The sequence below is a fragment of the Macaca nemestrina genome, unplaced genomic scaffold, assembly GCF_043159975.1.
Source record: "Macaca nemestrina isolate mMacNem1 unplaced genomic scaffold, mMacNem.hap1 Scaffold_56, whole genome shotgun sequence".
NCBI lineage: Eukaryota > Metazoa > Chordata > Mammalia > Primates > Cercopithecidae > Macaca > Macaca nemestrina.
In genome coordinates, this window is record NW_027257731.1 from 274,008 (window position 1) to 291,891 (window position 17,884).

The following is a 17,884-nucleotide window of genomic DNA, read 5'->3' on the forward strand; positions in this document are numbered from 1 at the left end:
AATCATTAAAGGGTGAGGGTCTCAGATTGATACTTACTTAAAATGAAAAAAAAAAAACCCTATAAAACAATGTGAAAATCTGAACACCAATTGGCTATTTGATGATACTAGGGAATTGCTGTTAATTGTTCATTTTTTCGAGATGTGGGAACAGTATTGTAGTTATGTTATTTTAGAAGGAAAGGAAGTCCTTCAGAAATAGTGGTATATTTAATGAAACAGAGTATCTGGGATTTGTTCTAACATCATCTAGGGGCACAAAGTGGCTCACAACGGGCTTTCTCCTTCAGCAGAGACTCAAAATGTCCCCCAATATTGACTTAATGAGCAGCTTGCACCCTCTTCCCTCACTGGCTCTGATGTCGTGGCTGCTGTTCCCACACAAGGCTCTCTGAGCTGGGTCTCCAGCCATGGGCTCAGTCACAGTGAGCCCAGCCAGGCTGTGAAGGGGCCTGACTGGCTGTGCAGCTCCAAGGTGTCCTCAGTGGTGATGAGTGCCCATGCTGAGCAGACAGCACAAGCCCCACTGCTGGCCCCTCTGCAGGGACTGGGCTGGGATGGCATTAAGGTCTGGACAAGGGAGCAGGCATGCCAGGGATGCCAAGAGATCCCACGGTGGGGACACGGCCTGAGAGGCCAGTAACCTTGATGAGGGCCTGCAAGCCCTAGGACGCAGTCCCCAAAGCTGCCAGCACTCACCTGAGGGAATGAAGAGTGTCTGGCCCCACTTGATGATGCACTTGTAGCATTTGTCGACCTGGTGGGCAAAGAACATCTCGCTGTGGTTGTGAGTGCAGACCTCCAGCACTCCTACAGATATTGGCTGAGGCTGACCTGATGAGACAGAAGGTTCTCTCCCCCTGCCAAGAGAGCCTGTTGGCAGAGCCGCCCATGCCAGTACAAAGGGTGGGGGTGCAAGTGATAGGTCCTAATGTGAAAAGTACCCTGTTCAGGTCCACGACTCCTGTCTGTACCACTGAGGACACAGGGGCTTGGCAATTCAGAAGTGTGTGTGTTAGGAAGATTCTGGGTATCTGGGCCCCCAGCATAGTCAAGGGCTAAAGCCCATAATCCCACATTACATTGTTTTGAGGCACTACAAATGGCGTGGATGCCTAGGTTGCAAATAAAGCTGCAACTGGCTGTCAAAAGAATTCCAGGTAGCTCCACTCTTGAGAGCCACTTGGATCCCAGGCTGGGTCAAATGATGCCACTGTGTTCCAGGCGGTCTTATGCCTGGCCCCGGGAGGGGTTCTGCACTGGGAACAGAGAGACCCCTGTCCTACGGCAGTGGAGCCAAGGCAGGTTCTGAGGGTGCCCCAGTGACTTCCTCAAGGCCTCCCAGAGGTGGGATCAGCACACCCACCCGCCCCCAGCTACAGCCCCAGCCGGTCTGGAGAAGCTCAGTGAGCAGCTAGGGGAGCCCGCAGCTTAAGGTTTCCTTTGTTTCTTTTGCTATTTTTCATTTTTCTTCTGGCTTTTCTGGCTTCCCTCTCTCAGCCTCGACAGTGAGGCTCCTAGCCATCCCCGTCTGCTCAGATGCCCCCATCCTGCCCGCTGGCTCCTGTGCGGGGCCCTGGTTATGACTGGCCCCTCTTCCAGGATGTCTTGACAACACCCCCCTTTCTCCTCTAAGTGCACAGTCACCCAGCGGCCTCATCCGATTGTTATTGAGCCTGAATCCCATTAGAAAAACGAGACATTCGTGTGCTTATCTGATCCCACATGCACCCCTGCCCCTCCATCCAGGGATGTCTCCATGGCCTCCTGTCCCAGGGATGGATGGTCCGAGGGCCCTCTGGGGAGTGGCATCTTGGCCACAGTCAGGGCTCGTGGGACTGCAGACAATCTTGCAGATGGGTCATGGCCACAGCACAGCTGAGGTGTCCCAAGGGGCGTGGCTTACTTTGAACACGCGGTATCAGGCAGAAGTGCCCCGAGTCGATGTGAAAGTTGGGGTAGCTTTCCTTCATGCAGATCAGGTAGTACTGGGTCACTTTGGGCTTGGCCAGCAATATATCGTCTAGCCAGTAGTTTTCTACCCAGGGCAGTTTCTTCATGATGTCAGGTGGCTCCACGAAGCTGGGCATCCTGCGGGTGGGAGAGGAAGGTGGAGAGGGAACCTGAGACTCCCTTTCTGATGTCCCCTGGAGTGGGAAACATGCTCTGTGAGGCGCGTCCCACACTCTCACCACCTGCAGGCCATGCATCACAGCTCTCATTTCACAGAGGAGCAAACAGGATTACGGAGGGCGGAATGAGCCCAGGCGCTGGCTGTGGCCCTGGCAGAAGACTGGGTCTGACACTGGCCTCCACCCCCAGAAGACAATGAGAAGGCCCCAAAACCATCCACCCCTGAGAAGGAACCTCCTTTCCTGCAAACTGGAAAGTGAGTCCGGATTGGCCACGTGCATGTGACTGTGGCAAGCAGGGCTGGAGCATAGATATCATTTCTCACACTCAGTCCAGGCACCTCTGGTGTCACCTGGATAACAGCCACTGCTCCTCAGAGCTGACAACAGGGCACCTGCGACCCCTGGCCATGTCAAGTCACAGTCAAATCCAGCCGACTCATATTCAGGGAAGATAGGGAAATGCAAAGCCTTCGATTCAATGAAGTATAAACTGTCCTGGATAAAATGCACTACATTTCATCAAAAACATCAAACTAGGCCAGGCACGGTGACTCACACCCATAATATCAGCACTTTGGGAGGCCGCAGTGGACAGATCACAACGTCAGGAGTTCGAGACCAGCCTGGCCAACATGGTGAAACCCTATCTCCACTAAAAATACAAAAACTAGTTGGGCATGGTGGCGTGCCTGTAATCCCAGCTACTCGGGAGGCTGAGGCAGGAGAATCGCTTGAATCCAGGAGGCAGAGGTTGCAGTGAGCTGAGATCACTCCATCGCCCTCCAGCCTGGGTGACAAAGTGAGCCTCCATTTCAAAAAAAAAAAAAAAAAAAGTCAAGCTCAACAGCACCTGTGCAGTGACATTTCAGCTACCACCAAGAACCAGACATGGAAATTCTTGCTGTGTCCAGGAAGACAGGGTCTGTCATGTCTCTGTCATTCCATCTGAAAGTGCTGTTGTCTCTACTCAAAGGCCACACCAACCCGGACAAGACTGTCACAAATCACAAGAAGAGTCCCACCGCCCCAATCCCACCAGCCTCAGTCACAGACCTCACCTTTCTCACTTTTACATCTCCAGCAGGTTCCAAACCAGCACCCTTCTCCATCCTCCAGGAGTCCTCATTGCCCCCATCCATGCCCGCTGCCAACTTCTGAACACTCAGCAGTCTGGGCACATTGCTGCCCAAAGGACAGGGTTCCCTGCCGCAAGGGCCCTCGCAACCCACCTCCAGCTGGGTCTTTCAAACACCACACACGATGGGGGCCAGGCTGTCCCTGCCTCCCACCACACCCTCAAATGTCCTTCTTTCCTTTGCTTGGCCTGCTTAGGTGCAGGCCACACCTTTCTCTGAGTTGGTGGGGGGTGGTCCTAAAGCCCCCATGGACACGCAAGGCCACCATGAGCAAGAGTCCAGATGTGACATGTGTCTGAATGACCAGCAGTGGGCACATCACCTTAGACCTGCCACACAGCTGGCATCTGTCTGTCTGGTCTGGGGGTACACTAGTCACTGTGGGCCCCCGTGAGGCAGCAGGCCCCAAGAGCTATCCCAGACAGCCCATGGGGTCAGGCCTGACCTTACCTACTTGGCCAACATCCTAGGGGACAGACTTAATGATGAAGCAGAGCCCACTCCATGGCCCTGACCCAAGCTCATGTGAAGGCTCTGATAGGTAAGCGACCAATAAAAGTTGCAAACAACCCCCTAATGGTCCACGGACTGCACCAGTGGACACAGGAGGCAAAGGGATGGCCTTGAAAGGCCCAACGGAAAACCACAGGCCAAAGTACCCTCTCTCTCTCTAGCTTCATCATCCTGACCTCTCTCTGTGAGAACCCCCTTACCCAGGCAGGGAAGGAAATTAAGTTGATGGAGACATGACTCAGTTATGTTGTTTGCTACCAAAGCAATACATACTGCTTTCCCTGATACCATAACCCACTCCATTTCCCTTTTTGCCTTTGCTGTTAGGAAGCTCAAGCCAAACTGAATGCTCATTACCTTTTTTAAAAAAAAAAAAAAAATTAAAGATAGGTGCCCAGGCTGGTTGCAAACTCCTGGCCTCAAGTGATCCTCCTGCCTCAGCCTCCCAAAGTGCTGGGATTATAGGCATGAGCCACCATGCACAGCCATATTACCTTTTGGTGGCTCTTGGCACAGTGTTGTATTCTTTTTCTTGGTATGGTTTTAGATAATTCTTTTGTTTATTCCTACCTGCCCCTTTGCATGTGTTGTGTGCTTTCAGGAAGTAGGGATGATGGAAATGATGCAGACTGAAGCCATCCTTAGCCACCCATGCCTAACACTGAGTGAGTGTTCTGGATCTTTCCCAGGGGCCAGCTGGATGGCAGCAGATTTGATGGAGAGGGGGTGAGGGGTGGATCCAGGGCGGGCACCGACCACCCCCAGGCTCGGCAGCCTGGGGGAGAACCAGGTCAGAGCCACAAAGTACGGGGCCAGCAGCTCTGCCACCAGGAAGCCAGGCTGGTGTAGATCAGCCATGACAGAGGATGCCCCACCCAGTGACCGCAGGGCTGATGACAACTAGCGCCAGGAACTCAGGGGGACCGGGCCAACCAAAACACATCTGTGGGGAGTCCACCTTGCCTGGAAGGCAGGGATGCAGGTCACAACAGCGACCCCTACAGGATCTCGTGTGTGAGTGTAGGTGTTTCTACGGGTGTGTGCAGGTGTTGGTAACTGTGCCAGGGATGTGGATGTTAGGAGTGTGAGTGTGCCAGTGAGTCAGTGTCTCAGTCTTTAAAGAATGTGTCATAAGCGTGTCATGAGTCCCTTTGTGTTTGTGTCAGTGCGTATCAGGAAGGTGTCCACGGTGTGTCCGTGAATGTCCATGAGTGAGTGTATCACAAGTCCATGTCATGCGAGCATGTCGGTGTGTTGTGAACGTGTCATGAGCGTGTTGGTGTGTCCATGAGTGTTTGCACCCTGTGTTGCTGAATGCTGAGTGTCATGAGTGTGTCCATGTGTCTGATAGTGTGTCGTATCTATGAATGTGGCATGAGTACGTCCATGGGTGAGTGTTGGTGTGTTGTCAATGGGTCAGGAGTGTGTTGGTGTGTCCATGAGTGTGAGTTCACCACGCGTTGGTGTCTGTGAGTAGGTATGAGTGTGTCATGACTGCGAGTGTGACATCTATGAGTAAGTGTGTCCATGAGCGAATGTGAGGGTCCGTGTGTCATGAATGTGTCAACGTGTTCGAGTGTCCATTGAATCAGTGTGTCATAAGCATGTCCGTGAGTTGGTGTCATGACTGTTGAGTGTGTCCATGAGTGTGAATGTTGTGTGTCCATAAGTGGGTGTGTCATTGATGTGTCTTTGAGTGTGTGATGAAGTGTGTGCATTCTGGAAAAAACTACACACCATTACCAATGGTTCTCTCTGAGGACTAGGATGGGATTGGCCAAGGTCAGAAGAGGCTTTGCCTTTTTGCTCCTTATTTTTGAATTGTTCACAATGTGTCACCTTCACACTTTGAAAGAGAAACAGCTGTGGGCCAACCTTAAAAAAAAGGAAGGAAAAAGGGAAAAAATTTAAAAGAGCGAGAGAAACAGGAAAAATCCATGTGTGCCATGTGCAGTATTCCAGACTGAGACCTTCGAACTGTGCTTCTCAGGCGACTGCCAAGGACGGCACAGCACCCCTGCCCCAACCCCAGCCCCAGGGTGGCGGCACTCACTGGGTATCAGAGAACTCTAGGTTAGTGGTGTTGAGGACCCGCTTGCAGCTGGTGCTGTAGTAACAGTCCACAAACTCCTTCAGCTTCATCTTGCAGTCCTTCTGCTTGGTGACATCTGTCACATCCACACTCTGCTCCAGCCGTGGGGAGGTGCTGGGAGGAGCTCGAGCACCCTGGGAAGTTGGCACAGCCTCCCTGAGGCCAGGATGTGTAGAGTGGACACATACCCTTGGCTGCCGTCACACACAGCAGAGTTGCCAGCGGCTGGATGCTAAGGCTCTGGGTGCCAACGTCCAGCTTCACCCACGTGCTTTTCCTCTGGCTCAGCAAAGCGCCCTGACCACTCTCCCTCTGACCTGGTGATAACTGCAAGGCAGTCAGGTGACAGGCCTCAGTGAGGGTGGCCAGATTAGCGAATGAAAACACAGGACACCTGGCCCACCTGAATTTCAGATGAACAACAAATACATTTCAGTGTATGTTCCAAGTAATTCATGAGACATACCTACTTTTTAAAAATTAAGCTATCAAATCCCCCACATTTGTACAGCACCAATTCATGACTCTGATAATTGGCAAACTGATAAAGGGAAAAGCCTTCTCTGTAGCTGACAAAGAAAAGTTCAGGATAGCCAGACGAGCTGAGAAGGCAAATTTCTTTATAAAAGACTCATGACTGAAAGAGGCAGAAGAAAGCACAGAATTGCCAGCAGCCCTTTACAGTAGTTCTCCATAGCTGCTCTGTCCACAAAGTGCAAGGCCATGGGGTTAGTGTGGACAGATGAGATGTGTGCCGTGGCCACTGGCCTTGTTGGCATCACTGCAAGAGTGCGGCCAGGCACGATAGGCCTCCCCACGGATGGAAGCACACGCACCCAGAGGGAGTCCTGCCAAAAACCTGAAGGCAAGTCAAGCAAGCCTCTAACCATGAGTTCATAGGAAACACCTGGGACAAAAGGATCTGCTCAATGACACCACTGGGGACGCTGGCAACAAAATCCTGGATGTCAGACATTCTGCAAGACCAACCATGGCCTCCTCTCCAACAAACCAATGAGATGGAAGGAAATGTCGCTGTCAGAAGAAAAGAGACTCCAGGGACATAAAAAGCAAATGCAATGTGGGGGCCTCATTTGGATTCCACTGCCAAATGTAAAGAGGCATTTTTGAGGCAACTGGGAAGAATTAAACTGAGTCTTATATGCCACCGAGGAATTACTGTTAATATTATCGAGTGTAATGGTGGAACTGTGAGCGATGTACTGGAATTTTTATGGGTGAAATGGTGTATGTAAAAAGATTTTTTTTTTTGAGATGGACTCTTGTTCTGTCACCCAGGCTAGAGTGCAGTGGTGCAATCTTGGCTCACTGCAACCTCCACCTCCCGGGTTCAAGCAATTCTCCTGCCTCAGCCTCCCGAGGAGTCGGGACTATGGGTGCCACCACTACAACCGACTAATTTCTTTATTTTGAGAAGGGGCAGGGTTTTGCCTTGTTGGCCAGACTAGTCTCGAACTCCTGGCCTCAAGAAATTCAGCCACCTCAGCCTCCTAAAGTGCTGGAATTAAAGGCATGAGCTACCATGCCTGGCCAGAATTTCTTTTAAAATACTACAAGAAAACAAACGTATGGAGGCAGAAAATCGGCTGAAGGCTGCTGGTTTTTGTTTCCAGTGCTAGCTGCATGAGGGCTTATTGTTTCTTTAATTTTGTGTGTGTTTAAAAAGTTTCATCACAAAAAAAAAATTAAGAGGAAAAAGACAGACATAGAAGCAATACAAACTACGAACCATTGCCCTGCTTCTTCAGGGACAGCTGTGGAAGGAACAGGGCAAGGGGACAAACCAGGCCCCGTCTGTGTAATTAGATGACCACAGGCCTTGGTGGCAGAGCAGGAGCCACCTCTCAGAGCTGTGGGAAGGAGGAAATTAGCTCCTAAATGGGAAGAACTTAGAAAAATGCCTGACACTGGGCACACCCTCACTTGTATTAGCTGTTATCCTGTGTGCACCATGCAGGGGCTGGGAAGGTAAGAAAGAACACTGGCCCAGTGAGTGTGAACATTACAGCTGCGGTACACAAGGCTGCCTGACCAGCATTGTGCAGCAAGCCCACCGGATGGCCACAGCCCCCTCTCTACTCAGGCAAACCTGCGGCAAAGCTGAGCACAGGCAAGACCAGGGGCTGGATCCTGGCTCAGGCCAGGGTCAGCCACAGAGCTATTGTCACAGCTCAAACCATGCCCAGTCTTCCCTCCTCCTCAATAAGAATCCCACAGAATCAGCCCCTCTGCATGGACCCCCAACTCCCCTGCCCCAGGTCCTGGGAGAAGCCTTTTCTAGCCCCTCTTCCTGAGATGCCTCATAGCTCCCACAGTGCTCGCTCTTCCTCCTCACCACAAGTCCGGGAGCCCAGTCTCGGTGGCCCCAGCGTGGCCATGTGGCTCGAGAGAACAGTCGTGGCCCCAGGCCCCTGCTGAAATTGAACTTGCTGGCCTCCTGGTGGGTGCTCGTATGTGCTCAGAGGCTTGTACAGGTGACCTCATTTCATCTCCAGCACACACCTACCCACCTCACGAGTGGTGCACAGAGGAAGAGAGTGAGTCTCAGCGTGGTGGGGCTAGTCATCTCGGAGCCCCAGCACCAATAAGCCAGTGTGCTTGTCTGCCCATCTCCTGTCCTTAGCATTTGCCTGTTCAGGGTTTTTCCTCCTGGTGCCAGCCATCCAGACATCCCCCATGAGCACCTTGAGGCCCGGCAACCACATGGGCCTCCATGCTTGGCCATGTGTCCACTGGCCTATCACAGTCACTGCTAGGTGTGCTGGCCTTTCCCTGCACTGGCTTTCAAATGGCACCACCACCAGTGCTTCCTGCACCCACAAGTACCCACCTGAACCCAGCAGATGTGGAACTGCAAGGGGACATGAAATGGGCACTGTTGCTGGCGACAGCACTGGCTAGAACCCAGATGGAATCCAGACGAGGAAGAGGCTCTAGTGCCGTGGGGACAGGTCATGCTACAGATGAGGAAGGCCAGGTGCCTGGACAGGCAGCCAGGATGGGGACGTGGGCCCGCAACACCAGGGCCTCCTGGGCATGGTGGTGTGATGTAGCACCCACAAAAATGCAATTCATAGCTGCCGGAATCAAAGGGCCTCCCAGACCAGCCCCCACTTTGCAGCCAGAATATCGGGGAGGGCAAGGGACCTGCCAGATCATATGTCATCTCAATGGGACACAGGGTCTAAGAGCACCAGGAACAGAGTACAGTGAGCCTGGAGCCTCCCCTGCTCACGGCACAGAAGGGACACAGCCAGGGCCAGGGAAACAGCATGCACAGTGACGAGTGCCCCAGCACTCCCAGCTCAAGCTTCAGAGCACTGTGAAGCAGATGGTACTTATCCACATATTTCTCAATGTCACTTACATAGAATGTAGGGGCCCAGTCAGCCAGGCCCAGCCCACCTTTCTTAGGGATGAGGATAGGTTCCGTGAAGCCATGCTTCTCCATGTGGCCCAGTGTGAGCTGACTGCCCGGCACACAGGCCACCACGTCTCCAGCACTGCAGAGAAACACAGGTCAGAGGCCACGTCGGGGCCGAGGCCTTCTGCACCAGAACAGGTGTGGACAGGGCCTACGGCGCTGGAGAGGCGAGTCTAGGTCTGGCCACCTATCTCCCACAGCCACAGGAGGCGGCCTGGCCGTCGTGCCACATCTGGGACTATAGGGCAGCCAGGGCAGATGCAGTGCTGACTCTGGAACCCCACTGTTTGGGAAAGTGGGGACATGGGCTCCCACACGTGTCAGATGGAAATGTCGAGAGGTGACAAGGGCCCATCCTTCATAACTATCTATAACGACCTTCATAACCCACCTACTTCCTCGCACTGCTCAGGTCACACCACTTCCCGGGGCACCAGGTACGCACACGTTGGACTTTGTACATGTGCACATATCGATAGTGAATATGTTCCCATGCAACAATGCAGGCACACGCATGTACACATGTGCAAGGCTGGGGACACTGAGCAGGTGTCGCCCAAGTGACAGATGTTTGGAAGTCCCTGCTTCTTAAGAGCTGAGATGGGCAGGGGGCCAAGGCAGGCCCTAGAGGTGTGTGTGTTGAGATGTTCAGCCCAGAGATTAAAGGAGTTGGAGAAAAGATACTCCCAATGACAACCCAGATCCTCCTAACCCCCCAACAACCTTAAACCTCGGCGACTGTGAATACCATCACCCTCTGCTGGGCCTGCTGCTACCCAGGGAGGTGTGGATATCGAGGGAGTAAAGGGTTTCAGAGTTCACAAAGTGCCTTCTCTGCCTCAGAGGGCCTCGTGGAAATGGATGCAGTTGCGTGCACTCCATGGGGGAGCCAAGTGGGACCCAGGGAGGAAACTTCCAGAGCTGAGCTTTCTGCACCAAGGAGAGCTCCCTGCCTGCCCTTAGATCATCACCTGCGAGGAGCACCAAGTGTGGACAGGGCTCCAAGGAGGGGCTGCAATGAAGGCCCAGGACGGCATCGATTCAGACAGGAGCACAAGGCAGCCCTGCGGTCACGTGGCAGCAGTGACACTGCAGCTGGGAGAGGCCTCAGGGCTGGCTGAGGAGACCAAGGAAAAGGAGGCAGCCCACAGAGACGGGGGCCATGGTGGGAAGCCTGCAGGGGCCCAGCACGGCCGGCAGCATGGGGGCGTCCTCCCCGTCACCTGTCTGCGTGGTCATTATTTCACCTGTCTGCATGGTCATTATTTCATCAATCGCACTCCTGTCCGTGAACACTCACTGAGGCCAGGGGCCCCCCAGCTATACCTGTGTACCTCCTCTCTCATGGGACAGGGTCCTCACACGGATGAAGCAACTGAAGCCAGAGAAGTGGCGCCATGCCAAGGTCGCTAACGAAGGTACACAGAGGAGCAAGGAGGCTGACTGCCCCTCCTGCTGCATGGGCACAGGGAACCCTGTCCCAGAACCACATGGGGAGCATGATGACGGCGTCCCTGTGGCAACATACCCACGGAGACGGCCGCTGAACAGTCACCTCAACCCCACAGGGCAGGACAGGAAGAGAAAAGTCAGTTCAATAAGATAAGTAATTGTGTCTAAGTCAGGAGTTGATATTCAGGGCTGCTTATAACCACTATGCGGCTTTCTCATCAGATGGGGACACCTTCCCGAGTTCCTGGCCAGGTACCCTGGGCCACCCTGTACCAAATCTGTGTCAGTTGGGTAAACCTGTGGGCCTGTGGCCCCTGCCCACAGGCCACAGCCAAAATCAGCTCAAGAGACAGGTTAGAAAAGCACAGGGAGGGACCCTGCAATCCTTACCACGGTGGCTTTCAAAAAGAGGGGGTGAAGTGTGAGGACCAGGCCTCAGGCACCGCTAACTCTGGGAACCCTGAGCAGTCCCCATCCCCACCTGCAGGCCAGGGTGGCAGGGGCAGGACAAGTGGAGGCAGGCTCGAGTCCTCCAGAGGTTCCCAGCTCTGGCTTAGAGCTTCTCCAGGGACATGGAGCGGCCCTCTTGTCCCTAAGGTGCCTTTGTGTGCAAGGCATGGACAGAGTCAGTGCAAAGACCAACTGGGGCATCACAGGCTCTGGGCACAGTGCACATTCACTTCAAATCTGAACATGCACACTGGTGGAAGGTGCTCGAACCGTGTACCTCTGTCCCTGACAGAGCACACATCCCTCAATAATCACTGAAAATCTGCCTCACAGAATTTATATAGCACATTCAGCCCATAGACACGTGCATGCAGACACACGCTCATGCACACACATACGCACGCACACAGCTAGGAACTGAATATTTGTCCCATCAAAATTTATCTGACCCCAAAGGTCACAGTTTTAGGAGATGGGGTGTTTGGGACGTAATGAGGTCTTGAAGGTGAAGTCCTCATGAGTGGGATTACTGTCCTTATAAAAGGTACCCCAAAGAGCTGCCTTCTTCCTTCCACCATGTGAGGACACGTCACGACGGCATTGTCTATGAACCAGAAGCAGGCCCTCACCACACACTGAATTAGCCAGCACCTTGATCTTGGACTTCCAGCCTCCAGAACTGTGGGAAATAAATTTTCTATTACTTAAGCCCTCCAGTCTGTAGTATTGTGTTACAGGATCCTGAACAGAGCATGACATACAAGCACAAGCATGCATACATACACATGCACAAATATGTAAGCACACACATACACGCACACGCACATGTGTACAGCCAGGCAGGGGCTGGGAGTCCCATCGCCTGCAACCTCAGCACTGTCCGCTGGTCTAGAATGTCCCTCCCCGGGCGGTTGGCCATAGGACATGGGAAGAGGAGCCTACACTGTGGTTTTAGCTGCAATCAAGGGCAGGCTGGGCCACCAGGCCTCTGCCTAAACTCCCTGCAGGCACAGGGGCAGGGTCTGGGTGAGGCAGGCACACAGGACTCCCATGGCAGGTGGGCTGTTTCTGGGGATGCCTGGGGACATTAGAGAAATTGAAACTGAGTGCTCACCAATGTGCAAAACCTGCCCAGCCCCAGCACCACATCACTGCTCTACCCCAGCTCCAACTCATGCAAGAGACCCCAAGCAAGGACCCTTTGAAACGTAAGCTATGAGAAGAGGCCACTGGCCCAGGGGTTTCTGACACTTTCTTCCCTACCAGTCTGAAAACGTCTTCTCCAGTGATGCACACGTGTATCTGTGCACGAAGCACACAAGAGCAGCGCCACCCCAGCATCCTCCCAAGACCCCACTCGGGGGCCCTCAGTGGGTCCTGCCCCCCAGAAAAGCACCTCCTGGGGTGTCCTGGCTGCAACCCTGTTCTGCCCTGACACCCGTCCCCCAGGCCTCCACTCAAAACTCAGCCCTGTTGATGTCATTCCTGTCACAAAGACAGCTCGGCTCGTAGCTTTCTGAGTAGGCTCAATAACTTGGCAACAGCATGAGACTGTCCCGTCCTGTCAGGCTGATCCTTCCTACCCTTTATCTGTTTTTGAGCAGTAATCAGATGACGGGTTAATGAGCTTGCCACAGGCAGATGCATTCTGAGCATAAATGCAGCCAACTAGTGGGGACCAGGGGTAAGAAGGCAATTTAGGAATCCCAGAACCTCCCCGCAGGCAAGCCATCAGCCTGAAAGTTCAGGAAGAACTGCTAGCTTCTCCTCATCACCCTCTTGCATATTTGGTGGTGGTTGTCTGGGTGTTGAGGCTGTGCTGGGGATCCAGTCGAGATCTGTTCTCGACACATGCAGCCCCCACCGTTGTCCAGCAATGGACAAGTACAAAGCACTCACACCTTGGGAGAGGCCGAGAAAGAGCAGCCAAGTCCACAGAGTAGTGATACCCCAACCTGGGCCAGTCCCCAGCATCACCAGCTGCCAGGACAGTCCTCCAAGGCTCCCTCGACCTGGCCTTAGTCCACAGAACAGGAGTGCTGGGGCCCCTTCCACCCATTGCCTGCATCCTCCCTTTGCCCCCACTGGTTCCACAGAATCCGTCCCACAGGGATCTGGGGTCTGGTGCTTCAGCTTGCAACTGGACACTGGCAAGGGGCTCCCTTTGAAGGGGAGTGACTCGGACTGGCTGTGACCTGGAGCCAGATGCATTCCCTGTCCTACCTTGTCCAGGGCTCAGGTCAGCAGGGATGTGATCAGCTGACCCATCCAGAGCCCATGTTCAGTGAGTGCAGCTTCTGTGAGCACCCAGGACCCTCCAATGAGGTGGAACCCAGAGGCCACATTAACACACACCCCCACATCCATGTCATCTGTCCTGTCTACAGGCCACACCCCTCCCGACCCCTTGAAGACCACCACACAGCTCTCCCTCTGCAACCAGGGCTGAGGCTTGGAGCTCAAGGCTAACATAACCTCCAGCTCACCTGGATGAACCTGCATAGTGTGAGGCAAGCCTGCACTCCAGGACCCACCACACCTGAGAGGGCCGAGAAGAAAACAGAGCCTCAGCCCTTAGGATATGCAAACAGCAGGTTGTGTGGGAAAGGCACAGGACCTCCAAGCTTCTCTGCAGAGGAGGTGGTGGGTGGGATGAGGCAGGGCTGAAAAAGGAAAAGAGGACCAAGTCCACCAACAATGCACGTGCCCAGAAAACACAGGCTAGGCCCCCCGTGTGGCAGTGGCTGGCTGGGCAGGGCTAGGCTGGGGGCCCCTGGAAAACCCCTGCATCACCATTTATCCAGGTCCCCAAGTCCGTGTCTCCCTCACTCAGGCTGGCCCGGCCTCTCCCCAGGCCTGAGAAAGCCCTTTGGGTCTTGGCACAGCTGCCTCTGCCAGCAGGAGCTGATCAGGAGGGGCTACAGTGGGTCTAGTGAGGCTACAGGGGACAGTAAGCTAGGCTGGCAGGGTCCCCAGGCCTAGACACTACTCAGAGAGTTTTGCCCCCAGCAACCCAGAGCCCATACCCAGGAGACCTTGCCCTCCACCCAGTGTAGGCAGGGAGCATGTTGCTCTCATCAGCAAGAGGTGGCCACTTGGGCTGCAGTACTTACAGGTGGACTTCACATGGGTTTTCTCATAGTTTGGGCAGTGGTGTATGTCGATGTCAGGCACCTCCTCCTCTTCCACCTCCAACACAGCTGAAACGACATGAAACAGACCATTCCCTAGGCACTCAGCACCCACTCAAGCACTTTCCATCTGCCAAGCTCTAGGGAGAACCCCTGCTCATCATCTGGGAACCTGGGCCAGATGGAGCACAGCTGTGTAGGGACAGCGTTCCACCAGGAAAGAAAGGTGGAGGGAAAGAGCTGGAGAGATGTCATCCTGGAAAGGCATCTGCAGCTTGCACTGAGATGCAGCATCCTGATATGCCCCACCATGAGGACCCAAATGAATGGGCATCCGGCAGGCCTGCCTTGGTGAAGATCACCAATGTCCTCTCACCGAAGGACAGGGAAGGAAGAGGGGGTCTCACAGCCAGGCTGTCCCCATCACTTCACCAGGGTTAGCCTGAGAGGACAGAAAACACCAGAGGCAGCTTGGAGCCCCCTCCTGCAGGCCACACCATAACCATCCATCCAGCTCGTCCTCATGAGGGCCAAGAAGAGGCCCAGACACAGGCCTAGCAGCCTGGCCTTGGAACATGCCCAGGACTCCAGACACCATGACCACTCTTTCCTCATTCCCTTCCTGGTGTTCCTCCAGATGCCTTGTAAACCCGCTTGGGGACTTAGAACAAGAGAGAGCCACCTCCTATGCAGATGGCAGGGCTACAGGCCTTAAGCAAGCTAAGGAATGAAGACAAAGAGCATCAAAGGACACAACCTAAGACATCAATAAACTTCTCCAGAAGCAAACCCAGCAAAATGGAAATGCTTTATTTTGATACCTTCTACTTCTTTTTTTTTTCTTTTAGTTAAAAGTGACATGAGGCCAGGCACGGTGGCTCATGTCTGTAATCCCAGCACTTTGTTAGGCCAAGGCGGGTAGATCACTTGAGGTCAGGAGTTCGAGAGAAGCATGGCCAACATGGTGAAACCCTGTCTCTAATAAAAATGCAAAAATAAAAAAAAATTGGCTGGAGAATAGTGATGCACACCTGTAATCCCCGCTACTAGGGAGGCTGAGGTGGGACAATTATTTGAACCTAGGAGGCAGAGGATGCAGTGAGCCGAGATTGCACCACTGCACTCCAGCCTGGGCAACAGAGTGAGATTCTGTCTCAAAGAAAAGAAAAGTGACATGAGATTGGCCATCTGTAACATGTAAAGAGGCCCCAAGACTACATAAGGACACAGTAGATAATGGGCAGGGCACAGGAGCAGACAACTCCCACAAGAAGAATGCAGCAAACAAATTGGAAAATACGTCAACATTTTCCTCCAGTGAGCAATGCATGTAAATAAAACTGACCAGTAAATTTAAATATGGACATTTCCCCCAGGCAGCCCCAGAATGTTGCTATAGGAGGGAGTCAGGGCAGCAAGCTACCTGGAATGGAAGCTACAGATGTGCATGAAGCAGACTGTTTGTACTCAGAGCAAACAAACAAACAAAAAATGAACATAAATACATTGCTGACCTTAAGGAAATAAAAAAGGATTACAATGGAATACTATTAAAAATCATAGGTCAATAAATTAAGTAACCTGGATGAAATGGAGAAATGTTCAGAAGCACCCAAAGTGCCAAAACTGACTCAAAAAGAAATAGAACATTTGAACAGACCTATAACAAGAGATTAAATCTGTAATCGAAAAACGTCCCCCAAAAAGAAAATCCCAGAACCACCACTAGTGAATTCTACCAAATATTTAAAGAAGAGTAACACCAATCCTTCTCAAACTTTTCCAGAAAACAGAAGAGAGGGAATGTTTCCTAACTCATTCTATGAGGTCAGCATTACCCCGAATCCAAACCTAGACAGAGACACTGTAAGAAAACAAAACTACAGACCAGTATCTCTAATGAATATTGATGTAAAAATCCTCAACAAAATGCCACTAATGAAGTCCAGGAGCACAATTAATAGGACAATGCACCATGACCAAGTGGAATTAATCACAGGAAAGCAAGGATGGTTCAGCACACGAAAATAAATCAGTGCTGCAACCCCTGAAGCATCACATCCGACTGCAAGAAGAAAAGAAAAGGTGCCCGTGGTGGCAGATGCCTGTAGTCCAGCTACTCAGGAGGCTGAGGCAGGAGAATGGCATGAACCTGGGAGATGAAGCTTGCAATGAGCTGAGATCACGCCACTGCACTCTGGCCTGGGCTGACAGAGCGAGACTCTGCCTCGAAAAAAAAAAAATTCAGAGGTTATAGGTGCAAAAACAACACACAAAAACCAGTTGAATTTCTATTACTGTCCCAGGGGCTCTGTCCTGGAGGCTGGGACAGAAGTTGTGCTTCTCTTTCCTTCACCCAGGAGGACAGATCTCATCAAGTGGGTAAAATACAAGCAGCAGCAGGGTTCACCTGGCTCTTTCTCCTCAGCTGGCACAGCCCTCTGCCTCATTCCTATGTTCCCATCTCTCCCAGTTCTTCCCCAATTCACCGTCCTTCCCAAGACACATTACACCATATTACCACAATTATAAAAAATCCTACGTGACCATCTCAACTGATACGGAAAAAGCACTTAACAAAATCCTTTCATGATAAAAATACTCCACATACTAGGAATAGAGGGGAACTTCTTCAAATGATGAAAGCCATGGATGAAAAATTCACAGCAAACATTGTATACAATGGTGAAAGGCTGAAGGTTTTTCCCATGAGGAACAAAATAGGATGCCTATTGTTGTCATTTCTATTTAACACAGTACTGGAAGCTCTAGCCAGAGCAATCAGGCAAAAAAATAAAATAAAATAAAAATAAATCCTGACATAAAAGGAGTCTGAATTGGAAAAGAAGATATAAAATTATCTTTATTTGCATATGACATAATCCTATATAAAGAAAACTTTAAGGAATTCATACATAGAAAAACTTTCTATGGCTAACAAATAAATTCAGAAGGTCCAGGTGCAGTGGCTCACACCTGTAATCCCAGCACTCTGCAAGGCCAAGGCTGGCAGATCATGAGGTCAGGGGATCGAACCATCCTGGCTAACATGGTGAAACCCTAAAATACAAAAATTTAGCTGCACGTGGTGGTGGGCACCTGTAGTCCCAGCTACTCGGGAGGCTGAGGCAGGAGAATGGCATGAACCTGGGAGGCACAGCTTGCAGTGAGCCAAGATCATGCCACTGCACTCCAGCCTGAGCTGACAGAGCGAGACTACGTTTAAAAAAAAAATCAGAAGTTATAGCTACAAAAATAACATACAAACACCAGCTGGATTTCTACATACTAGAAATGAGTAACCTGAAAATAAAATCAAGAAAGCTGTTACCATTAAAATAACATCAAAAATAAAATAATAATAATATATAGGAATATATTTAACCTAGGAGATGCAAGACTTGTACACTACTGAAAGAGGTCTTAAAGGCTATAAACAAATGGAAATACATCCCTTGTTGATGAATTGGAAGACTTAATAGTGTTAAGACAGCAATACAACCAAAAACAATCTACAGATTCAATGCAAT

The 17,884-nt window shown here is 51.8% G+C and overlaps 1 protein-coding gene across 1 annotated transcript; it reads right to left on the reverse strand.

Annotated features, from left to right (window-relative positions):
- Positions 1 to 1,686: 1,686 nt before the first annotated feature.
- LOC139361518 (lysine-specific demethylase PHF2-like) lies at positions 1,687 to 6,149 on the reverse strand. Its single transcript, XM_071090110.1, has 3 exons — positions 5,838 to 6,149; positions 1,907 to 2,091; positions 1,687 to 1,838 (listed from the first exon to the last, which is right to left on the reverse strand). The coding sequence occupies exons 1-3, from the start codon at positions 5,924 to 5,926 to the stop codon at positions 1,687 to 1,689; spliced, it is 426 nt and encodes a 141-aa protein (XP_070946211.1). The 5' UTR covers positions 5,927 to 6,149.
- Positions 6,150 to 17,884: the final 11,735 nt, after the last annotated feature.